Source organism: Eptatretus burgeri, chromosome 1 (genome assembly GCF_056783735.1).
Source record: "Eptatretus burgeri isolate ZD-2024b chromosome 1, Ebu_testis_v1, whole genome shotgun sequence".
NCBI lineage: Eukaryota > Metazoa > Chordata > Myxini > Myxiniformes > Myxinidae > Eptatretus > Eptatretus burgeri.
This window is the reverse complement of record NC_140961.1, coordinates 29,282,234-29,308,364: the sequence shown is the minus strand read 5'-3', so window position 1 is coordinate 29,308,364 and position 26,131 is coordinate 29,282,234. Positions and strand designations below refer to the sequence as shown.

At 47.2% G+C, this 26,131-nt stretch overlaps 1 protein-coding gene and 1 pseudogene across 2 annotated transcripts in view; both read right to left on the bottom strand.

Annotated features, from left to right (window-relative positions):
- LOC147034139 (uncharacterized) overlaps positions 1-8,037 on the bottom strand; it is a 34,656-nt gene extending 26,619 nt beyond the window's left edge. Inside the window, exon 1 of one of the 2 annotated variants that reach the window (XM_085877066.1) lies at positions 7,584-8,037. In XM_085877066.1, coding sequence (XP_085733192.1) covers positions 7,584-7,775 — 192 coding nt within the window. In that variant the 5' untranslated portion in view covers positions 7,776-8,037. The remainder of the gene's footprint in view (positions 1-7,583) is intronic. The other variant, XM_085877074.1, reaches the window with a different exon arrangement.
- A 14,178-nt stretch (positions 8,038-22,215) lies between these two features.
- Positions 22,216-24,128, bottom strand: LOC147034138 (uncharacterized; annotated as a pseudogene).
- Positions 24,129-26,131: the final 2,003 nt, after the last annotated feature.

The window sequence follows — 26,131 nt, the reverse complement described above, 5'->3', positions numbered from 1 at the left end:
AAGATGGTTCCATAGACGGATTTTGGAAGTTTCAGCAACATGGAGTTACTTAATGGAAGAACATGTGCATCCTGGAGTTGCTGGGCAGGGTCGGAGGGCAGCGACAGAGGGAGCAATGGTGGAGAATAGACGGTGTAAAACAGAGAGACCATCGACCTGTCTGTGATGTTAGACCAACAAACCTTGTGCTTCAGCCTCATCATGGGATATTTTAATGTTTTGAGAAATTTCGATTCCACAGATTGGAGGAGGAACAAATGTGATGTTGAGAGTGTCAGCCCAGAGGGGAGAACAGTACTCTATTAAGTGACAAAGGCCTTCTCCACCGAGTAACTCTGATTTGGGTCGACGGAGGATGCCCAATCTGTAGATTGTTTTGGAAGCCAGTGTTGCTTTGTGGTCATCCCTGGAAAGGTCATGGCTGATAGTGAGGCCTAGCAGATCAACAGACAAAATTCCTTCCAGTGGATAACCAGAGGTCTTCTACCTCCTCCTTTCTGGTCTTGTACCCACTGCCCTTTCCGTGCTTTGTCCCCCACAAGTTCCTGCAGGGTTCACACGGTCCACAATCAACTCCCGTTTGATCAAACTCCCAAAATGCAGAATCGCTGCTCATCTCCACTCATTCATTCCTCTTTTTGCCCCAACAGTGGAGCCAACTTCCACATTATCCTCAATCTCATTTCAGATAGTCTCCAATCCAAAACCATGTTTTCTATCCCTGTTCCCACCCACAAGCATTCCTCCTTCCAAGCTTCCAGTTTTTCCTTCTGTACCCATCCTGTCCAGCCCAATCATCCTTTCCTGCCGGCCGATTCCTCCCCACACCCAGTTTGTCCAAGTCTCGCTCTATTTTGTCCTTCAACCCTGCTGATGGTGTCTCCACCATTCCTTTTCTTCTGTTGCGTCATGATCCGTTCAGTGTTCTAGCTCTTCCTTGACTCTGTCTTCAAAAATAAAATAAAATGCCAAATAGTATCCTAACGTCCCCAATTCTGACCAATGATCTTTATTACCCCATTAACCTTTCCTAACTTGACCATTTTATTTGCTAGTTTCAATGTTTCTTCCCCTCCTCAGTCTCCTCTTTCTTGTTCGTTTATTCCTTTGACATTTGTCCCATTGTCAGTTATACCTTGCTCTTCCTTGAGCCTCGCTCCTGTGAAGAAAAAACAACAAAAAACCAAGGAAAGCAAAAGGTGAAACATGCAAAGTAGTTTAAAAGCTACCTAAAAAAAAAATTAATAAAAAAAAGCAGAAGGACCACTTTCAGTTGCATTGTACTTTATAAGAAAACCAGTGGAAAGATAAATATTTATTTCCCCAAAAATGAGAACAAAGGGAAGGCCACTGGCAGACAGCAAACAACATGCAAGACAATAAACCAAATGGGGAATCCATCTGGCAAGTCAGACCTATAAAACTAGAACGGGCACTCAGTAGAGCGCATACCTTCACCAACGCTACATTTTGCGCACCCCCCCCCCCCAGAAACCGTTGACTGTGAGCGTATTTAATCCCATACCATATCTGCCATCTCATATGTGTTATGATGGCTTAAAAACATTAAATTTCCTGCTGTTTGACACTGATTCACGTACATTGTACAATTTCTGTATGAACTCCCTGACCTTTTTGGGTGTCGGTGTCAAGTCAATCTGATGACAACTGGTCACATTATAAGAAATTATTTTCTGGCATTTTAGGGGCATTTAGCACACACGAGTTTGTTTTTCTAAATAAGTTATTTATTGTGAACAAACATTCATTGTACAAAAATGATGATTTTGACCTTTTCATGACCTCGACCTTGACCTTTGTACTCGGGTCAGGTCAGGTATGGGAGCATGTGCCAGAACAGCGCGTCGCTGCATCCACTTTCCGCCGGTACTCCAGGGGCCTCCGTCTGGCCATCCCCCAGGCAGATGCCAGGCCCATCCCCATCTCCTTGAGATGATGGTCAACCTGCTGCAACCATGAGGCACGTGGTCGGCCCACTGGCCTCCTCCACTCATGAGACTCCCTCGCTGAGAGAATCTGGTAAGCAGGATCAGCGTCAGGAAAACGAGCCACATGTCCATACAGCCGCAACTGAAGCTCACGGACTATGCAGGTAACAAATCTCATCCGAATCTCTCTCAGCAACCGCTCGTTGGATACAAAATCCGACCAGCGATAGCCAAGGATTCTCCGAAGAGACCTGGTACCAAAGGAATTAAGTCTCCATCTCAGATCCTTGGTCAGAGTCCAAGTCTCGCACCCATAGAACAAGACTGGAAGTACCAAGGACCTGAAGACTCGGACTTTCGTCCTCCCGCACAGGTACCGGCAGCGCCACACCCCATGATCCCGTGAATCCATGACTCCATAGGGCCCGACCCAGACGTCTATTGACCTCTGACTCGCAGCCAGCAGAGACATGAATATCACTGCCAAGGTAAGTGAATCTCTCCACGACCTCAACATCCTCACCACAAACAGACACAGACAGGACAGCAGCATCCAAGATATCACCGAAAGCCTGGATCTTAGTTTTGACCCAAGAAACCCGTAATCCCAGCGGCTCCGACTCCTCATTCAGTACCTCGAGGGCCCCCAAAAGGATGTCTAAAGTATCCGCAAAGATGACTGCATCGTCTGCAAAATCAAGGTCCGAGATCTTGACATTCCCAAATGATGCATCGCAACTTGATCTCTCCGACATCCTCCCTAAAATCCAGTCCATACAAGTGCTGAAAAGTGTGGGGGCAAGTACACATCCCTGACGAACTCCAGTAACAACTGGAAATAAGTCAGAGGTGGTACCACCACACTTCACAGCACTCTCAGTACCAGAGTAGAGTTCAGACATCAGATCGATCAGTTTTGGTGGCACCCCACGAAGACCAAGAATCCTCCAGACGACATCCCGATTCACTGAATTGAACGCTTTACAGAGATCAACATAGGCTGCAAGCAGCCCCTGCCGAAACTCTCGTCTGCGTTCGGTGAGGACACGAAGTGCAAGGATACGGTCAATCGTTGACCTCTTTGGTGTAAAGCCTGACTGCTCTGGACGCTGGTGCTCAAGCAGATGGTGGTGAACCCTATCCAGAATTATCCGAGCAAAGACCTTGCCCGGCACTGAGAGCAGCGTCACCCCTCGGTAGTTGTTGCAGTCTTGGCGATCACCCTTCCCTTTCCAGAGAGGGACAACAAGGCCCCTCTTCCAGTCAGTTGGGATGATGCCTGTGTTCCAGGCAGAGCACAAAACTGCATGCAACGACACGAGTGCAGCATTTCCACCAGCCTTGAGAAGTTCGGCATGGATGCCACAGATCCCTGGAGCTTTGCCCTGTTTCAACTGGTTCACCGCAGCCCATGTTTCCACAAGCGAAGGTGGACCACAGTTGATTCGAGGGTCAGCAACAGGCATTGTAACACCCTTGACGTCCAACTCGACAGCTGGGGGATCAGCCTGGTACAACCGCTCAAAGTAACTGGCCCAGCGGGCCTTCACTTCAGACTCCTCTGTCAAGAGCCGACCACTCTCTGCTCGAACTGCAGTGCTCCGAGGGATGGGCTTGGATGAACGTAATGCGTGAATTCCCCTGTAAGCGGGACGAGAATCACCTGTCCACAGGTGATGCTCTACCCCCTCACAGATTCCTCGCACATAGGCCTCCTTGTCCACCCTCAGTGCACGTACAGTTTTACGCCTCAGCTCCCTGAACAGCTCAGCTCTGCCATTCAGCCTGGCCCTGCGACTCTGGTCAATGGTATCCAGTGTCCCTCGAGAGACAAAATTCTTCTTTGCCCTGCGGTGAGTTCCAAGACATCCACCGGCAACATCAAGGACGGTGGTCTTGAAGGCGCTCCACAACTCTTCAGGACCCCCCAAAGCACCCAGACCCCCCAAGTGTCCACTCAGCCTGTTCGCAAACTCCTCAGCTACTCTCTCATCCCTGAGCTTGGCAACATCCAGCCTAGGCTGGGATGGTACCATTCTCCAGGATTTAAGGTGCAGCTTTAGAGTTGCTACAACAAGCCTGTGGTCAGTATTGAGGAACTGAGCACTCCGGTAGACCCTGCAGTTCTGGATCAGCCTCCAACGACCGTCAATGAGGACATGGTCAATCTCCTTTGCCACACCGCCAGCGTTGGAATACCAAGTCCAGCGATGAGCTTGCGGGCGCTGAAACCATGAACCAGCCACCCTAAGTCCATGACTTCTTGCAAAGTCAAGGAACTTAGTGCTATTCTGGTTCATAGTTCCTGACCCATGGGGACCAACACACACCTCATAACCATCCCTATCAGTTCCAGTCGATGCATTGAAATCCCCCAAGACTAGAAGTGTATCTCGTCTGGGGCACTGATCAACCACAGACTCGAGTGTGGCGTAGAATGCATCCTTCACGGTGAGATCACTCGCCTCAGTCGGAGCATAAACAGAGACCAGGGAAATGACACCTAAGGAGTGACGAATCCTTAATCTCATAATACGCTCGTTGACCGGTGTTACCTCAATTATCATTGGGGTCAGCTTATTGGATACAGCTACAGCAACTCCTTGGGTATGGTAACCATCAGAGCGACCAGACCAATAGTAGGTGTAACCACCCACCATTATCTCGCCGCAATCCGGTCTCCAAACCTCAGAGAGAGCTGCAATCCCGATGTCCAAACGCTTGAGCTCAGATGATAACAGAGACAGGTGATCATCCTCTCTTAGGGATAGGACATTCCAGGCACCCACCCGAAGGGACCGCCTCAGGTTAACCCAAGGAGACCGCCGTCTGGTGGACGACACCTCAGCACCACTCCGACACACTCTCCCGCAATCTGACCCAGGGATGTTACCCCGTAGTTTCCCTCTGATCAAAGATTGGGGGTCCCAAAGGCTTTGCCCCAATCCCGTCATCCGGTGAGCTGCCCTGCGAAGGGAAGCTGCACAGGAGGTACTCCCACGGAGTGGGTTTTCAGATTTTTTTGCGTTTTTACGTTTTGCGGAATGAAGGGTTTTACGGTGGCCGGAGTGCAAATCCTGCCACCAACCTCCTAATAAGAAGTGACCCAACTGCAGGAGGACGTCTGCAGACACAGTTGGGCACTAGATATGGATGGCCGTTGGCTCACAAGGAGCTCCTCCGCCCTTTGACAGGTTTTGTTTTTAATCCTGCTGGGTGTCCATATCCAAACACCCCCCTCACCACAAAACCTGGTGGGGAGACGGTTTAGTCGCCGACAACCCGACTATGGAACAGGTTAGTACAGGTTTACATGGTACCTGTAGCAGGTCACAGATCGAACCTGACCTGACTGACAGGTCAGGTTCTGACCTTTGTACTCTTAATTTTGTAATTGGTATTAGAGTGTGGGGAACAGAACAGTCAACATTTTGGTGTTGGTTTCATACAAATCGGATAAGAATTGACCGTGTTATGACTAAAACCGCACATTTTGCAATGTCGTGACCCCCCCCCCCCCGACCTTTGACTCCCAACCACGAATAAGGGTTATTACATCATTGTGTCATGTCACATATCACAAAATGGGGTGTTGAATTTTGAACATTTTGGCATTACTTGCATGCAAATTGGATACAAATTGACCGCGCTATGGTAAAAAGACGATTTTGACCTTTTCATGACCTTGACTTTGACCTTTGACCCGATCGCTCCCAAAATCTAATCAAATGCTCCTCCGATAATAACCAATCATCCCACCAAATTTGCTGCGATTCAGTTGAATACTTTTGGAGTTATGTGAATAACAAACAAACAAACAAACAAACAAACACACATATTCACAAATAAATAAATGCGCAGCGATCAAAACATAACCTTCGCAACAAAGTTTGCGAAGGTAATAACAACTATGACAGTATGTACTAATGTACCAAGTGATGTATTTGTGCAGAATGTCTTCCATTTCAGTCACCATTCAACCATACCCACCACCGTGGCTTGCCTAAAAGCACACTTAGGGAAGGAATTCAGTGAGAAACACATTGTTTGGGTCCATCTATGTACAACATGACCTCTCACTCCACCCTTTTGTACGCCTTGGAAATCCTACGTCCTTCCCTTCCTCTTATTCTTACCTCTTCCTAACCTTATCTTTTCTCGCTCGTCACATCATCACCCTCTTTCCTTTCCTTCCTCAATTACCCTCCTTTCCCCAATCACTCAATGCTACAAATCAAACTTATGCCTGATAATTAATTCCTGAAATAGATTGAAGCACATCATTACCTCCAACACCAAAGGTGGATGGAAGTCATGTTTTCACCTCTGTCTGTCTGAGTGCAGCATCTCAAAAAGTTGTGGACAAATTTGGCCGAAACTTGGTTGACAGGTTTAGTGTGTGACAACGACGAATCGATTCAATTTTGGTGAAGATCCGGATCCAGATTCGACCCGTCAGTGGATACAAAACGTAAACCGTTCAGCCTGGCGGAGGTATGCGCTCGACCAAGTGCCATTCTAGTTAATAAATATGTGAACATTAACCCTCCCTGTATATACGAACAGTAATGACTGATGCATATGGGCTGGCAGGATAGCCACGAGGTATGTGCACTCACCTTTTAGCTTTCTATCCCCGAGGTTGAAATCTCAACCCAGCAATACACTGAAACCCTACCCTGGTGTTTCACATACAAGGTGATGCATCATTGTGTCTATGCAGCATCCATTGGAAGACCATTAAGCTGGAGGTCCGCAAGCACTGGTTGTTGGTGGATGTCAAAAATCCTACGGTGGTGTCGATTACAAAAAGTAGCCGAGTTATCGCCTGCCACCTGAACAGATTCAAAATCCCTGCCACCTGCACTCAAACTCAAGCCTGGCCAGCTGGCTCGGCAGAGACTTAAACCAAAACCTTTATAGCTAGCCGACCACACAATGTGGAAATAATAAAATGTGGGTCGATGAAGAAGGATTGATGGAAATCTATTACAAATTAAACATGGAAACACCTGAGCACAACCCTCATGAATCTGACCACCTTCTGGGCAACATCCTCAACCATTTCAACTTCTTTACTTTGATCCAAGCTCCACCATCTCAGTGATAACCCAGAAGCTTTGAGAATTCCCTCCTCTCCTCTCCCCTTTCACACCCCCCTCTCCTGTCCCCTTTCACACCCCTCCCTCTCATACCCCTCCCTCTCCTCTCCCGTTTTACACCCCTCCTCCTTCTCTCCACCCCCATCCTCAACCCTCCCTCCTCAGCCTCAACCTCCCCTCCTCTCCACCCCCATACTCCTCAACCCCTCCTCAGCCTCAACCTCATCCTCATCCTCAACCCCCCCCCCTCCTCTCCTTCCGTCACTGGTGCCTGAAATAAAAATTGCACACGTCTGATCACCGTCTTTGAGGAGTTTGAAAATCTGGATTTCAATCATTCAGAAATTCCTCAGATAATTCATTTATTACGTCCAACGTCCAACCTTCATGGCACAACGCCACTCCTCAAGGGGCTGAAGAGACAATGACGAGACTTCAACATTGTACCAACAAATCACGTCAATTGAAACAAAATCAAATTCAAAATTGGCAGTGCGACACTCCATGATGCTGCACCCCCTCTTAACAGTACCTGCAATCGTGCCTCTCCAAAGAGAGTGGTGAGCGTGTCGTGCCCGCGGACTTTGCTGGCAAGACGAGTGTTCTCCTCACGAAGAAATTGCACGTCCTCTTCCTGCAAACGTGCCTCGTCCACCACAGAGGTCTCCGGCTCATCGCACACCTCGTTCAGCACGAGACTCGACACCTCACCCGTCGCAGCCATTCACAAGTGAGAGGAAAAAAAATCCTCTCCCGGTCTGTCACCTGAGCGCCGGTGCTTATGGACGACTCATCCGATTGGTGTTTTGATCGAGATGGTAACAGAGGCAGAGACCGCTCAGGGAGGAGACCGCCGTTCGTGTCCGGCCGGACCAGGAAGTACACGTGATCACGTGATTTCTCGGTCGTGATCGTGCGGTTCATGTGTGACAGTCATCGTACTTCGACATGCTGAAGTCGCTGCTCCTGTTGCTGTCGTTCTATATCCCTCCCGCTCGAAGGGATGATTCTATTGAGACACATTTATTACTTATAAAGACAGGAAGAAGAAAAATTGATGAGACAAAGATGGAATAGCTGTTCGTGAAATTAAACGGACAAGGTGGGACGCCGAACCTTCAAATTTGTTTGTTGTCTCGCAAATCTGATCCAAGGTCATACAGAGATGTCACCGTCAAACGTTCAGTAAGTGAAGTACAAATACATAACAGCGTTACTTTTTAAACACACTCCATCACCAAGGTTTCGACAACTGGAGGAAAAAACAAAATGTTCAGCACTTTATGGAGGAGGAGGAGGAGGGGGAGATTGAGACCATACTCTGTGCAGATTGTTGGTGCTGCTTAAACAGTCTCCTTGGCTATTGGACACAATCTTGGGCAGGTCGCCACTCCGACACAGGATACCAGCAAGCTGACACTCATTTTGCCGACCTTGGAAGGATGACAGGCCGAGTTAACCCCACCTGATATTAATTCAACAGCCGAGCAGGATTTGAACTCAGGACCCGAGGAGCCCAAGCCCACCACTCTGACCATTAAGCAAACACCAGGCATCTACAGTTCAGGCTGATTACACCCAGACTTGCTACAGAGGATCAGCAGGACCCCAATTAATGTATCAGGATTATATATATATATATATATATATATATATATATATATATATATATATATATATATATATATATATTGTTGCGGTTCCAAGAACCGCATGCCTGCAAGGCAATGGCATCCAAACATATTGTGATCCCCAGTTATCCCATTAGTATACGCATAGTTAGTCCCTTCCCTCTTGTCTAATGGGTCAAACGGGACGTGCGTTGTGTGGATCTCATAGCTGGGTCTGTTTACACCACTGGAACATCATTTCGACTCTTCTTTTCTGCTTATTCCAGAGGTAAATCCGAATTTAGGTCCTCGCGTAGGCCAGCAGGCACTGCGCTCAGACACCCACCTGTGGAAACCGCAGCCGCGCCCTTTATTGTAAACAATGGGTCCTCGCGGAGGCCAACACATGCAGTACGTGCGCAGCCGGGGGAGGGGAAAGATACAACAGCAGCTCAGCTGCGAGGATACAGCAATACCCTAGAAATAACTAATGCAGCAAGTCATAGAGTATGCTCGGCAGTTCGAGATGATCTGGGATGAGATTGTTGGTTGCAGTGAAAAGGCATACGAACGAATATCTCTTGAAGAGGCTGCACGGATGTTGTTTTTCACAACACAGAAGCAAATGACCCAATATCAGCGAGAGTGTGGCTGGAGCTTGGTGCCAATAACTACATTGTCAAAGGCCGATAATAGAAAAAAAAACAACAACAACCACGCCATGTTGTACAGGACACAAGTGTGCAAGATACGGGTGGCACGTTCTTTTCACCCCATTTCTGGATTTAATTATATCGGCATCCTCCTTTCCCTCCATTTCTCCATCCAATTATTATATCCGATCGTTCCCCTCAATTCCTGACACAGAGTGGGAATGGCACACAACACCACTGTACTGTACTGAAATGGAAGATGCTTAGCAGGCAGACACGATGCGGAGGAACAGTCGAGCCGGGCTGTGTTGCACGAGTGCGAGCGTACTGTGCCCGCGGCTCCCCTTTATTCCGTATTCGGCACACTCACGAGCCGGGCGACTCCAGCATTACTACGACGCCTCAGGCGGCGCGCACACCTTATATCCCTTGCCGATACACTGACCACCACGACCACTCCTCCCATCATAAATCATCATCATGCCCTTCCCCGTAGGCCCGCAGACTCCACCACACTCCTCCCCCCTAAAACTATGATTATTAAATAATCACCATTATAAGAAGCATAAAGAACACGAAGGATTCCGTATAATAATCACGAAAATAAAATGAAAACAGCGAAGTATAATAGCACACCACATCATATAATGCGTCGATGCGAGCGAGTGGAGCAGCAAAGGCCAGGTCCCAAAGACGGAGGTGCACAAAGCACCCACCACACTCTGACCGCGTTACCGATATGAAGCAGCAAAATGAGAAGTACAGCAGCACTACGCAGCAAAACCGCCCCCAGGCAGCCCATGCTGACATGGCCCTCGCCGAGGTCGTGGTGACCTTTCGAGCCAACCTCCCCCGGCACCATCAAATGCCTCCGGCCCACTCCCCCCAGGCAGACCCGACGTAGATAAACATTTCGAGGCCGGAAGCCCGCCGTCTGGAAGTCGTGGCGCCAGCCTTGATCGACCTTGGCCGGGGGCACTGAACAGCGCCGCTGGCTGTACGCATTTAATGCTCCAAAACAACTCACGCACCACAATCAGTTGAGACGCCAACGCCCGTCCAAACGGCCTTGAGCGAACACAGAGAGCTGCGCTCGCAACCAGAGGTGGGGGTAACGCCGACCAGGGCACCAATCTTGGTTCCGAGTCGACCTCCGAGACCCACATGGCAGCTAGACGGGAGCAACTCCATTTAAACCACATTGCAATCATAGGCTCGTTATAAATCACTACGAACAATATTCGAAGCATTGCAAACTCACTTTTCCGTACAGCGCGATCTTTTGATAAACCCTCAGCACATGACCAAGCAACTACCTGCGGCCTGGGGCAACTGGAGGCCAATAAACCTTCTTTATTCGCCCCCACAGCACATTGATCATAATACCAACTCCATTGACTGATTTCCGCCAAATCCACTTTCACACGAGAACTGCTGGCATTTATTTCAACAACGTTAAACTGCATCACTAGAGCAAGGAAAAACACATATGCCATGAACAACAACCCACAACCCACATCACGAGTCCGTTTCTTGGCTGCCGACTCGATGTCGTGACTCGCGACTCCCTTTAACGCCACGGGCTCACCGCCACCTGTTGAAGCTGCTCGAACAACACCGACGCGCACTGCCTCACGAACACTGCCGAAGCGCGGGAATTCATCGCGAGCGAAGCGCGGGAACTCATCGTGAGAGCTGATACGGCTCTCGCCGCTCCCGAACCGCACATCACTGCCGCCGGCAGCAACGAATGGTCGCTCCCGCTGCATCGACGCGGCCCCCGCCGCCAGAGCCTCGCCCTCGGTACTCACGCAAAACACAGTCGGTTGGCCATTCACTTCGACCTCAACCGTGAAAGGCGTCGTCATCTCCGAACCAACGGAAAACAGACTCAACCGTGGTTGCTTCTCCCGCTCCGGCTCGCCGGCATCGTCAGGCCCCGGTTGCAGGCCGATCTCCAGATCACTGGGGTCCTGCTGCGGTGCCCCTCCGCTCCCGGTGCGACCGTGCTGCGGTGCCCCTTCGCTCCCGGTGCGACCGTGCTGCGGTGCGCGCCCTCGTCCCGCACCGCTAGGCGCGCGAGCACCCTGCGGCACTTGTGCGGTCACCGCGTGGACCTCGGGATTAGCCGCCATGCCCCAGCTGGAGCTACTCATTACGTCCTGACCAGCAATGGCGCGGACATCCGTGAGTGTCTGCTCGACAGATGAAGCAGTCGCGACCGCCGAGTCGAATGTGATGTCGGTCAACCGCAGAATGGCTGCTACCATCTTTGCGTCTCGCAGACCAGAAATAAAACGATCTCCGAGCCACGCCGGACGCTCCTCTGTCGTGAATTTGCACGGCACAGCCGAATGCGATGCGCGGGCAGCACGAGTGGACTCAACTCGACACCCGATCCGTGCCTCGATCACTTCAACCTCCCCTGCTACTGATCTTGTCATCTCCGGATCAATTGGAAGCAGGTTTTGACCCGGAATGGAAGGATCGCTTCGCACACCGCCATCTATGCCCGTTACGATGGGCGATGACCCTCGAGTGCTCAGACCGCCGTCCGAGTGATTGCATTGCAACGCTCGCCCACGACCCGCGCCGTAGACCGTGCGCGTGGCCGTGCGTGCCTGGCCCATCGCGATGACCCCCAGACCATCTGCTGTGCCCCGACCATCGAGACCTCGGACATTCTCCAGAGCTTGTGTGACGTCCCACGCCGCGTTCGAGCCGAAACGCGTGTCCTCGACAAAACGAACAGTGAGCGCGGCCGTTGCCCACTCGACGTGGCCGAAGTCGATTCCAACGAAGGCGGGCACGCGTACGTTTGCCGTGCACCGACCCTCTGCCATGCTTGTGCTGGCGAGACCTTTGGCTCCGTAGCTTGGAACCGCACGGGTCACTTGCCGCCCTGCACACGCCGATCCGAAGATCCTCGTTCGCCAACTGTACTGTACTGAAATGGAAGATGCTTAGCAGGCAGACACGATGCGGAGGAACAGTCGAGCCGGGCTGTGTTGCACGAGTGCGAGCGCGGGCGTACTGTGCCCGCGGCTCCCCTTTATTCCGTATTCGGCACACTCACGAGCCGGGCGACTCCAGCATTACTACGACGCCTCAGGCGGCGCGCACACCTTATATCCCTTGCCGATACACTGACCACCACGACCACTCCTCCCATCATCACGCCCATCATACATCATCATCATGCCCTTCCCCGTAGGCCCGCAGACTCCACCACAACCACGAACACGATAACAGATACGGGTGAACGCGAGCACCAACCACATTGGCCATGGCGGATCCGCACGTAATACCCAGGGAGCCAAGACCCCATTTTAACAGAACCGGACACCGCTACCCGTAAAGCAATGGCCCCATTTTTTCATTAGTACGGACCTTTTGGAACACTTTTAGGTTGGCCACCCCTCTGACAATTCCACACAGGGGTCTTTTCAAAATGGCCGCCGGCGTAAATGGCATAAATGATAAAATCATATTTTGGGCACAATTAAATTTCTAGAACAGCTAGAACCATGATTTTTGTGTCTAAACTCATGTTTGGGAGCATGACGAATTTAGTGGTACCATTAAAATTGAATTTGTTTGTCTTTTGCCCGCTTAAAATTCAAAATGGCCGCCAGCGTAAGTTGCAAAATCCCATTTTTGACCTGGTAACTTCATTACTAGGAGAGACACAGGCAAGATCTTGGTATAAAACTTCATAGGATGGTAGACTAGTTAATACTAAGCTGTTCTGGGAATTGATGCCAGCTGGCTACGCGCTCTTTTCAAAATGGCTGCCATTACAAAATGGCCACCGGCTTCATGACAAAATCATGTTTTCAACCATAACTCGATTTCTAGAACAGCAAGAATCATGATATTGGTGTCAACACACATGTTTTAGGGTGTGAGGATTCCAATGGTATAATCAGAATGCATCTATCTTAGTTTGTTTACTTACATTTCAAAATGGCCACCAGCAAAATTGTGAAATCACATTTTTTACCATCATTTCATACTAGAACCGCTTCCCATAAAGCAATAGTCCCATTTTTTCATTAGTATGGACCTTCTGGAAATTTTTTAGGTTGGCCGCCGCTGTATAATCAACATCTGCATAACATGGTGAGGATGGACGTCCATTTGAACTACGATACGCTATACATGTACCGAAAGTCTCATTATTTCAGCTGTTTTTGCAAGAACTACGTGGGCAGTATAAATGCTTTACTTACGATTTATTTAAGTTACGTTAATTAAGTAAAAGGTCCATCTTATATTTTACATATGTCCAAATATATAAGAAACTAAATTTGATTTTTCTCTTGTACTTTCAGATGAACCATGGCAGATGAAGCTGAACAACCAAGTACAAGTTCTGTTGATGTGGAATTGTGTGCTCCAGTTGCCAAGAAAGCCAAGCAAGCTGCCATTACAATAGACTATAATTGTTGTGTGATATGTCAAAAGTCCAATGCAGTACTTCACAACATCCGTGAACCTTCAGTTATTCAGCTTAGATTAGCAACAGAGGCGCGTCAGGATGATGTATCTCACAGGCTTGGCATGGACCTCCACAAGGAAACATTTTTAGATGATCACAACCCAAAGTGGCATCCAAGCTGCAGAAATAAGTATTTACTAAAATCCACATATGAACGCATTCAGAATAAAAGAGCATCATCTCACCACACTGTGGACACACATGATAATGTCCTTCATTCTGACAAATATGGTCAACTAGAAGCACACATGCGACGTTCAATGGTTGGCAGCTATAACAGCAAGGAACAATGCGTGATATGCGGCAAGGTTTATTGCAAAGATGGGAAGAAGCCACATTCCAAAATACAAACAAAGAACAGGGAACAGTCTGTGTTTGCAAAAGCCAAAGAACTGGATGATAAAACTGTGTTGCGACGAATAGAGGCTTTTGGTGACAAACCGATTGATATGATATCTGCTATCATAAGCCTTGCATGAACCGATATATGAAATTGACAAATCTACCAGACTTGTCTAATGTCCCGGAAGACTTATATGGCATATCTCTGATAAGTTTAGGTGAAATGATAGACAAACCACTGTTCAACAAGTCCTCAGTATGTCTGTTAAAAACCATGAGGGATAAATATCGGGTTCTTCTCCGGGACAATGGTGTCTCTAACTGGGAAAGCTACAGATCTTCACAGTTGAAGAAACGTCTCCAGATGCATTATGGTGAGAAAATTTCCTTCCCACCAAGAGAGGGAGGTTCAGACTTTGTATGCTCATCCCAACTGGCAATTGGTGATGTGTTAGTGACAGTTAAGGAACTTCAAGAATCTTGCTAATCTGAGAACTCAGAAAATTTTAGCAGGCAAGTCAGGCTTGCTGTTGAATCTTCCACCAACTGATGACGCACTGGAACAACATATCAAGCGGGCTGCCTTGGCAACTATCATCACAAAGTCTTTTCTACATCAACGAACGCTGATAATTGACTTTGCATCATTTGGATGGATACTTCAGGATGAAGGGAAAGTAAATCCGATCATGGTCACAAGGAAATAAAAGCACTTCCTCCAAACTTGGAAACTGTTGTCAGATGCAAGAGCAAAAAAAACGTTGTGCAGGAAACTGTGCATGCAGTAAGAACAATGTGCCATGCTACATAGGATATTCATGCCAGGGTAAACCATCTACTTGTATGAGAGCTGCATATGTGGAAGAGAACCCTACTGATGATTGAATTTTGCAAAGAAAATAATTTTAGAATGTCTATTGGTGTTAATAAAATAGTATTGAATAAGTCATAGATTTTTATTATTGAAAAGATGCTTTCGTGTATACCAGTATGAGCTATCCACAATAAAACCATTTTACAATTCGAAATATTATCTTATTATATATTGTTTTAAAATACAATAACTATTATACAGGGGTGGCCAACCTAAAAGTGTTCCAGAAGGTCCATACTAATGAAAAAAATGGGACTATTGCTTTACGGGAAGCAATCCTAGTATGAAGTTATGGTAAAACATGTGATTTCACAATTTACGCTGGTGGCCATTTTGAAATTTAAGCAAACAAACTGAGATAGATGAATTCTGATTATACCATTGGATTCCTCACACCCCAAAACATGAGTGCAGACACCAATATCATGATTATAGCTGTCCTAGAAATCGAGTTATAGTTGAAAACATGATTTTGTCATTAAGCCGGTGGCCATTTTGAGAAATGGCAGCCGTTTTGAAAAGAGGGTGAAGCCAGCTGGGATCCATACCCAGAACAGCTTAGTATTAACTAGTCTACCATCGTATGAAGTTTTATACCAAGATCTTGGCTGTGTCTCTTATAGTAATGAAGTTACCAGGTCAAACATGTGATTCACAACTTACACTGGTGGCCATTTTGAAAAGAGGGCGTAGCCAACTGGGATCCAGACCCAGAACAGCTTAGTATTAACTAGTCTACCATCCTATGAAGTATTATACTAAGATCTTGGCTGTGTCTCTTATAGTAATGAAGTTACCAGGTCAAACATGTGATTTCACAACTTACACTGGTGGCCATTTTGAAAAGAGGGCGTAGCCAACTGGGATCCAGACCCAGAACAGCTTAGTATTAACTAGTCTACCATCGTATGAAGTTTTATACCAAGATCTTGGCTGTGTCTCTTATAGTCATGAAGTTACCAGGTCAAACATGTGATTTCACAACTTACACTGGTGGCCATTTTGAATTTTAAGCGAGCGAAAAAGAAAATACTTTAATTGTAATGGTACCACTCAATTTGTCATGCTCCCAAACATGGGTTTAGACACAAAAATCATGGTTATAGCTGTTCTAGAAATTCAATTGTGCCCGAAATATGATTTTATCATTTACGCCATTTACGCCGGCGGCCATTTTGAAAAAAACCCCTGTGTACGGCCCTGTGTGGAATTGCCAGAGGGGTGGCCAACCTAAAAGTGTTCCAGAAGGTCCGTATTAATGTAAAAATACCCCCGAGCGGGAGTGCCGGTCATCTCTGCCAGAGGTCGACAGAAGCAAAATCAAATTAGGGGCATCTTTAATCGATTCCATGGCTCGTGGATCTGGTCGTAGAATGCAGATCGCCAGAAGTCGGTCACTTCAAATAAATGATGAAGGAGACACTTTTCTGAATAAGTGATCCTGACAACAGCAGGTGCGCTTTAATGCTAATTTATGTGATACCTGGGGTTCCACGAAATGGTCGGTAATATGGGAATTCTGGAACGTGATTATGATCGACCGTGTTGTAAGCTCTCTCTAAAACGATCAGGCACACGGGTAGCCAGCAGCCGACTTTCGGGTGGGCAATTCCGCGATTATGACATAAACTACGGTAATACAAGTTCAAAAAGTAACTCTGTGCCAGACTGGAATAGGGGCAGTTCATAAAGTACGTACGCTCTACTTCTGGGTTTAAAAAGCACCCACCCCGCCCCCCCCCCCTGTATGCAGGCTCGTGACCACCCACCCACCCCCATATGCGTCTCATATCGCATCACAATACTTGAAGATTACAACGAACTGTAGATTTATCTCAAATGCATCAGTAATTATTAACTACGGTAATACAGTAATATGGAATTATTGACGTCCACGGATTCAACATCACGTCAAAAATGTTCCTGTGAACGGGGATATTTTTTTCCCCCTCGCGATGACGACAGGCTCACTTTCAACTTTTGAAACACTTTCATGTAGTCCGACACCACTTTCATCAAGTATGTATGCAGCCGTCGTACCACCCACCCACCCCTGTACGCAGGCCGTATGCGGGCTTTAAACCACCCACCCCCTCATTTTTGTATGTACTTTATGAACGGCCCATACGGGGCAAAAATATGCAAAAATTTGCGCAGGACCCGGAGCATCTTCAGAGATTGGCGCCGGCCTCCGGATGAGCACTTCAAATTAGCACCGGACATGTAAGAATCAGAGCGAAGTTTGAAGGGCTATAAAATCAGAACGAGAGCAAAATTCAAAAAAATGGCTCGTGTTCTTCTAGATAATAGTCCATAGTATCTGAATCACGTATAACATTTGATCTCTCTTCATAAATGAGGGAGAAGATACGATTTGAAATCGACGATTTTCGCAACTTTGACAGCCTCGTGACGTTGACCTCGACCTTGGACGACCTTGAGAGTTATATCGTTGTGCTCGTCTCATCGACCTCTATCCATTCCACTATTGGTTATTTGTCTCCACTCGGTTTGATTGTGGACGGACGGGCGGACAGACTTCGAGACTGGCTTTATTAGGTCATCTCTACTGAGATAATAGAGATGACCTAAAAATGAGGCCATTGCTTTACGGGAAGCGGTGTTCGCTTGACCCCCTTGGCTCCCCAGGTATACTCTACGGAACGTGTTCAATGGCAGGCAAAACCGTTCGCAGCCCGTGATACTTTATCATCGCACAGAGCAGCGCATTAATGGAACACATCTTGTTCTGGTCTGTGCATGGGTTTACCCCAACACCTTTCCGTCGGTCCTCGCTGGCAGCCGCGGGTGTTCCCTGTGGATGGCGGACATCTCCTCGCCTCTCCGCCCGGCGAAGCCGTGATCGGACAGAGGCGTGCAGTGCAGTTTGGATCGCTCAGGCCGCGTGGCGCATCATGGAGTAGGCATTGATCAGTGCTAATCGGGGATGCCCGGGCGGGCATGCAGGACCGACACCACCCTCGGCCGGTCTTCGGGGCACGGCCCTGGAATTCGTGCAAGGCAATTCATGTCGCGGAGTTCGGTGTGGGGCGAGTCATATCATGGGGCTCAGACTCGGAGCGAGACGATTCCGCAACTTGGAGTTATCTTGCCGGAAGTGGAGTGGAGCCGCTTACGGCTATCACGGCCAGGCCACACAGTGGCCGGGACCCAATCAGAGCACCCGATTCAGGTGACGACACATCACTTCGGGTCATCACCCTTGACCCGCACCACCAGATCTAGAAAAGGTCGGGTTAAGGGGCGGCGGAAAAAGAGTTGTCGTCGTTCCTGCTCGTTGTTTCTGGTGTGTCATAGAAGAGTTGTCGTTGTTCAGGAGTCGTTCCTTTATTCATTCCTGTCAGTACATTTTGCTCGGCCTGGATCAATCTCTCCGCCCATTTGTTGACTCCGCCTTGTTCACCCGCCCGTCTTCGCCCACCGTTCTTGGCTCCGCCTTCTACTCCCACATTTCTGTCATCATAGCCTACGATTCCACCTTCTGTCATCATCACCTGCGACTCCACCTCCTCCTTCCACCCTTCTCCGCCAACACGTCGCTGACTCCACCCACCTGGTCCTGTCTACCACTCCGCCCACTCACTCTTGAATCCGCCTTCGCCACCCAAGTCCTTCCCTTCATGCCCGACGGTCGCGTCTTGTTCTCTGGACCGACGCTAGCTGAACCAAGTGCCATGAAGCAAGAGACGACGTGCCAGCTACCAGGGTAGGTATCGCCCAGTGGAGCATCCCCCCAAAACGTATTGGTGGTGCGGTCGGGCAATCGTGCAAGGTATTGAGAGACCGCTATCCTCATCTCCTCTCCTTTCTTTCTTCATCAACTCCTCTTCATCGGGTTTTGTGTGTGTGTTTGTCCTGGCACCTGTCCTCGTAAGTTAAGATTGCAGAAGATCATTATTTCAGGTTACGTCTGCTCTGTGTATGCTTTTGTAAGTTGCTTGTATTATCGTCGCACCTCATGCTTCCTTCTATCCCTGCATTACATGAACCAATAAAACTATTCACTGTTCCACATAACTTTCCTCGCCTGCTTGTAAATAAATTATTATTCGAAATGTTCACAGCTCGTTTTTGTCCGTTCTTTCATTGATCCAGCATGGTCCGAATCAGAGCTTAGCCGGGACTTTATTACCAACGATCCGTTCCTCTTAGCCGGTACGTCCTTGGCAGTGTCGCTCGGCTGCATCCAGTCCGGTAAAGTGATCCGGTTTGGACAAGGCGTTCCGAGGGTGTGTTCCGCGGTAATTAAATCGCGTGATTAATTCGGTAATCCGGTTCACCCATAGACGGGAAGACCCGAGGTCACGTGGTTGAGTTATTGGCATTCACAGTCGGTTAGCGACCTTCCACATCACTGAATTATCTGTGTATGACGGCCTACAATTCCGGGGAGTCTGGTGGGAGCCGAGATAGGGAGCACCACCACCCCCCCCCCCCGCCGGTGGTCTTCTCACCCGACCCCCGGCCTGCAACAATATTGTTACGGATTTCAGAATCCGATCCGACGAATGTATACAAACATCCAGGTCTTCAGATAATTATTTCCCTAAATGCATGTCCAGGACAGAGCTATCCCCATGTCTGGTGGGATTCTTAATGTGATGCCTTGTGAAGGGTAAAGAATAGATTCCCTCTCTTATGGAAAGCTCCTTTTTCTCTTTACGACAGACACATTCATGCACGTGAGATAGCGTTAGCCCAACTTCTTCTTCTTCTTCTTCTTCTTGCATAAAGCAGCTTAGCTGCCAGGGTAGCTATCATTTCTTGTAAGCACGACTGTCGCTGATGCAGTGCCCCACGACCAGAACACAGTGTTACTCATTTTGCCGACCTTGGAAGGACGACAGGCTGAGTCAACCTCCTGGTGTATTAATTCAGTGGCCAACAGGGCTTGAACTCAGGACCCCAGGATCCCAAGCTGCCACCCTAACCACTAAGCAAACACCAGGCTCTGTAAGCCCAACGGAGGCTCGATTCCTGTTTTTTTTTTTCGCCGATGCCAACGCCCGCCCTTTTCCGTCGACCTTTGACACCCCATTCAGCAGCTCCATGGACGCTAACTGGCTCTTTTTCATATTGGGCTGAAAATTGAGGTGATAATTGTTGACATTTTATGAGCGCTTCACGATTTCACTCGGTAATTCTGACAAATGGCTGCTTTTTGCCGTTCGTCCAGCACCAGAAACATGGCATCGTAAGCCAGGAATAATCGCGGGACGTGCGGGTTGTCATGGCAACGATTAGCAAGTGGGGCGGGGTGTATTTGGTGGGAGTCTGCGCCCGCCCAGTCAGGCCGCCTATAAAATGAAGACGAGACGTCCATTCTTGGCGGATCGGTCGACAACGAGTCAGTCAAACGGCTTTACCAGTCAGTGAGTCGGTGTCAGTCAGACGGTTGTCTCGTCGATTTCCTGTCAGAAGGTTGCTGAGCTAGCGACAGTTGGTGACGACCTTGCAGCCTTACGGTTTCTCACAGCTCCTAACAGCTGTCCGTCGGTTGTTGCTCCTGGTGGTGGTTGACGCTCGGACCGTTAATGCTCCTGCTCGAGACCTATGTTGTAGAGTAGAAACAAGTCCAGGCAAAATAAGGTTTGATCGGGAACAAATTGCAACAGATTTTTTTTCGCACAATGCATTTCTATGAGGTCCCCACAACACCATACTAAAAGTCCTCAGAAATACCTGTTGCGGAAATGCGTCTAATTTGCATAAATCAAATATGGCGGCCAATTATCAATATTGTGCCATATCTTTGCTCACAGATATATGCCTGGTGTTGGCGCAGTGGTTAGGGCAGCGGCTTGGGATCCAAAAGGTCCTGAGTTCAAGCCCCGTTAGGCCACTGAATTAATACACCAGGGGGTTGACTCAGCCTGTCATCCTTCCGAGGTCGGCAAAGTGAGTACCAGTGCACTGGGCCGGTGTATACCCCGGTTAAAATAGATGTACCATATCCCTGTGTCGTAAGAGGCGACCAGGGTTGCGTCAGGAAGGGCATCCGGCGTAAAACATGTGCCAAATCACTATGCGGATCATTCGGATGATCCGCTGTGGTGACCCCTAACGGGAGCAGCCGAAAGAAGAAGAAGAAGAAGAAGAAGAAGAAGAAGAGTAAGAAGATCTTTGCTCACAGATGACATATTTGGGTGATTTCAACTTCTAGAATGGGTATTTTGTATACAAGGATGCATTTAGCATTCTTTTAAACTTCCCTGGAACAAAATCTCATTTGCATAAATCCAATATGGCTGCCAAATATCAATATTTTGCCATATATTTACTCTCAGACAACACGTTTGAGCGGTTTATATTTCTAGAATATATGAGGGGATCAAAGGCTAAATTTGGGATATTTAATATCTTGATTGGATGGGTTTTAATAAAATGATGGATGAATTTAATAAAATCCAATATGGCCACCAAATATCGAAATTTTGTGATCAAATGTATGGCAGTCACTTCTTTGGCTAGTGTTTCATTGCAGGCATATTAATGCCCATCATACTGAAGATGCCCATCAAGGTCATTATTATAGTCATCAGTGAAATCTGGTCGCTGTGAGTTGGCACAACTTGTCCCACGGTATTCTCCACAAACAGCACTGCAATGGAGACTATACTTTCTGCATGTGCACCTCTTTGCATTACAGTCTGTTTTACAGTTACAGCAGATGACATCCAGTAGTTTTGATGGGGCTGCAAGCTGGTCAGTTTGTATTGGCAAACATTGTCCATCCACCATGTGCCATCCCCACTCTTCCGGCTTCATATTGATGCTTCTTCCTTTCCACTCCATCATCTGATAATATACACGGAGGCTGTGATACTTTGCAGCTGCTGAGGTTGGGAGTAGAGTTTGAGGTTCTATATGAGATGTGCTCTGGGAAACCCCACAAAATCGCCTGTATCGTAAAGTGTCCAATCCTTGTTCTTTGGCACCACCATCTAATGACAAGTGCTTTTTCTTCTGCTGCAATAATGTCCTGTTTTGCCACATGTCCTTCTTGGCTGAACACCTTAGCTTGCTGACGGAACAGGGCAACACTCTTGATCTTCCTTACTGCTAAACCCTTTCTCAATCCAAACAGGCGAGAAGTTGTATCACAGCCAAGGATTGCATGGATAAATAACACATGGTCACAAACATCAGGACCAATAAATTCTTTAGACTGCTTTATGCACCATATCCTGGTCATTTTTGCTGATTGCCTGGGCTCGGGCCAGGAACAAGTCATGTGCATCCAGTTCAGCATGATGCAGTAGGAGGATGAGCAAGTCCGCGTCATCCCCTATCAGGACAGTGTCTTTGATTCTCACAGATACAACAGCTGTTTGGACAATGAGCACATCAGCATCATGCTTTGCATGATCTATACTACACCCAGCCCACTCTAGTTTGTCACTAAGATAAACAATAAATCGCTGTTTGTTTGTCACATTTTTCAAGAATTCCTCCTTATTGGACTGTATAGCCATTCCACCAGTGAAGTTTACTGTCATGCCTGAACAAGGCCCTGTCCTTCTCATGTGCGTGGCATCTTTTGTTGTTGGACCATCTTGGTATCCATCAAAGATAATGGTAGCAGCCCCATATTTATGTGTAACATCTGTGACATAAAGCTGACTGACACTCTCATATGTGGAACCTCTTGGCCATGGAAGATGATGAAGTAGCGCACCACCATCGAGAATATACTGGACATTTCCAATTGGTTCTCGTTGCTCCCCTTGCATGGTCTTCCAGAGAACATCGGCAAGGACAGCCTTATTGGCCTGCAGGGGAAGGAAGGAAGATTCAAACAATGCTGGGGGGGGGGGTAACTACACAGTTCATATTTGAAGAGTGACTGTAGATCTTCACAGCGCTCCCCTATGGTTACCAGTCTCTGGAAGATCAAGTGTGGATCTACCTTCACAGATTCTCCTTTGATCTTGACAGATGATCTTGAATTAAGAGTCACTGCTTGATCACATTTCCGGAAGGTGAACTCTTCTACAGATTTCCCAACCATGGATGCTAGAATCTTTTCTCCAACTGTTCTTGATCTTTCAACGTTGACTCCTTCCTGGGCTGTCATGCCATTTGCAATGTTAAACAGGGACGGATCCCGTGCGAATGGATCTCTCTCCCTGAGATAGCTGATAAGATCAAGGGTGTCATTGACATCTCTCACTTGTCTAGCTTTTGACAGGTCTTTGTGCTGGTCACTGGTTTCAAATGAGATGCCACTGAGCTTCTGCATGGCCTCGTTGATATTTGCACATGCTGGCATGGAAAGGACCCACACCAAACGCTGAGTTTCTGTCATTCCTTTTCCTGTCAGGCCTCCATGTGTCTTTATACTTCTCATCAGCACTTGCTCAATTGTGAGATCCATGGATAGTCCTGCCCAGTACCTATCACTGCACCTCACCACATGCTATCCTTTCTCAAATTGCTGATGGGCATCTGGATGACTTTCTGGCAGATTAAGCATCATTTGCAGGTATACATATGCAGACTTTGCATATAGCGTGTGTCCAGATGCTGCAAAGTATGGTAACATTTCTTGTACTGATTGAAGGTGTAATTTCCAGTTGCTTGTCCGCTCAGCTTTAAGAAATCTTCGCAGGATGTCCACCATGTTCAGATACTGCACCCAGAGTTTTGCTGTTGACGTCTGCATAGTCATCATTTCTTTCTTCTCATTCAGTTTACTTTGGAGTCTTCCTAACACCTCTTCTGAACACACTTCGTCTATAGTAGAGGTAGAAGATACTGTTCTGTCATAGAGTTCTGCTGCTGCTGTTAAATCGTTTATGAAAGTACATGTATCTTGTTGTACAGCTATTGTCCCTACACAATCTGTCTCACGATCTGCACTTGCTACCTCCCCTACATGGTCCACTGTTGTCTCCCTGGTTGTAAATAACAAGTATTATATAACGACCTAATATATTAAACATGTTAAAACCACCCATTAGGAGCCCCTTGGTAAGCTGGTTAGTGTTTAGCATCTCATATGTATAACTTATTTCTGTAAGAAAATGGGTAATTTGTCAATTTGATGTAACCTATGTAATTAACTGAAGGAATGTAATAACAATATTCAAGTTTTTAACAGGTTAAAAAACCATGAGTAACTGTGAGTTGGCCATATCGAACGAACCATGAGGTAAACGAACCCCACAACAACAACAACAACAACACTTTAGAGTCATCACATTCATCCACCTTAATTTGCCTTTCTTGTGTCGAACATGATGATATCATCCATGTTGGAACTTCCATTGAAACAGCCAAAAGGGGATTTCCCATGGGGATTGCACCATTAAGTGAGGGGTACCTCAAGGGGATTGTAAAATACCAACATATATCATGATGTATGTAGAAACAATAACATAATTAACCTCAAATTTGACCAGAGTCCACCAAATATTAGTTTTGGGTCAAGGCATTTTTATTGCAGATATCATGGATTGTAAGCAAATTATATTTAGTGGTCAGTTGGAATTATACAAATGAGCTTTTTATCTGGTTAAATACTGTAGTGTCCTAGATTCATCCAATGAAATTTTTATAGTATTACAAATGCATCCTTGGATGCAAAGATCTCATTATAGAAATTTAAATCACTAAAATACATCATCTGAGAGCAAAGATTTGGCAAGATATTCATATTTGATTATGCAAATGTGATTTTGTTCCAGGGAAGTTTAAAAGTATGCTAAATGCATCCTTGTATACAAAATACCCATTCTAGAAGTTGAAATCACTCAAATATGTCATCTGTGAGCAAAGATATGGCACAATATTGATAATTGGCCGCCATATTGGATTTATACAAATTAGACGTATTTCCGTAACAGGGATTTCTTAGGACTTTTAGTATGGTGTTCTGGGGACCTCATAGAAATGCATTGCGCTAAAAAAAATTGTTGCAATTTGTTCCCGATCAAGTGAAAAAAATGGGCGAGATTGCCTGGACTACAAGCCGATTTCACTCTCTCTCTATTACAATACCAAGCTTGCACACTAAAAACTCGTCTCGTCGTCACGCCATCCCTATGAAATTGCTGTGGCACTTAGCGGACATGCCGACAATGTTTGGGAAGTCTTGGCGTTCCATAGTACCACTTGCATTTTGCACAATGCGTATTTTTGTCATTCCCCATGTATGGTCTGTCGTCTGCTACCAGCTATGTTGTACTGCTATCCCGTGCATGTGCACGGGTATCGCTAGTAGAGGCTTTAATTCAATCAATGTGATATCAAATCACATTACGAAGACACGGGAAACGCCCGGATCTCCTCACAGCTTCACACTCGATACGTAACGCATGACGTTGCGTGACTCGTGACCTCACAGCTTCCAACAACAACACTTTAAAGATGGAAAGATGAAACAACAACAACAACAACAACCTTATGGAAAGCTGTTTGAAGGCCCAATGTTTAATTTTCCAGGAAGCGTTGTCGTATGTGAGCCGATTGTAGTCCATTGATGAATGCGTCGCGTATTGAGTCGTTTCCTCACTGCTCCGCGGTTGCGGCCCGGAAGTTACAATCCTTGCTTAGCTGCTTCAGAACTTGTATATATCGATTGAGTGTCTCTCCTAGAGTGTTCGAGGTGCAGTGGAACACGAGGAGCAAGCGTGCCAGCATCAACTCCGCTTTATTGCGCGACCAGAAGCACATTCCTGCCACCCCTAGCGGGCGAGGCATGATATACGAAAACCCAATCACGTGACACAGCACATCTCCCACCTCCTGTCTGCGTGTAGCGAGCATGTGTCTTGCAAATACCTCGTTCTTGGGCTCTACATAGGGTGCTTCGAGAACGTTAATGGCAGCATCGATGTATTCATAGACTGAAGGTGCTACGTGATTAATGAGCATATTCAGCTTTTTTTTTTTGTATACCTTGTCGAGGCTCGTATGAGAGCTAACACACAACGCACATCAATGGGGGCATGAGACAAGAGAGGAGGGAGTAGGAAGGACAAAACAGTGGGGAACAGAGACATTAGGAGATCTGTGGAAGGGAGAGGGATGGGACAGAGAACATGGGGAATAGAAGATGGACATTACAGGGACTTT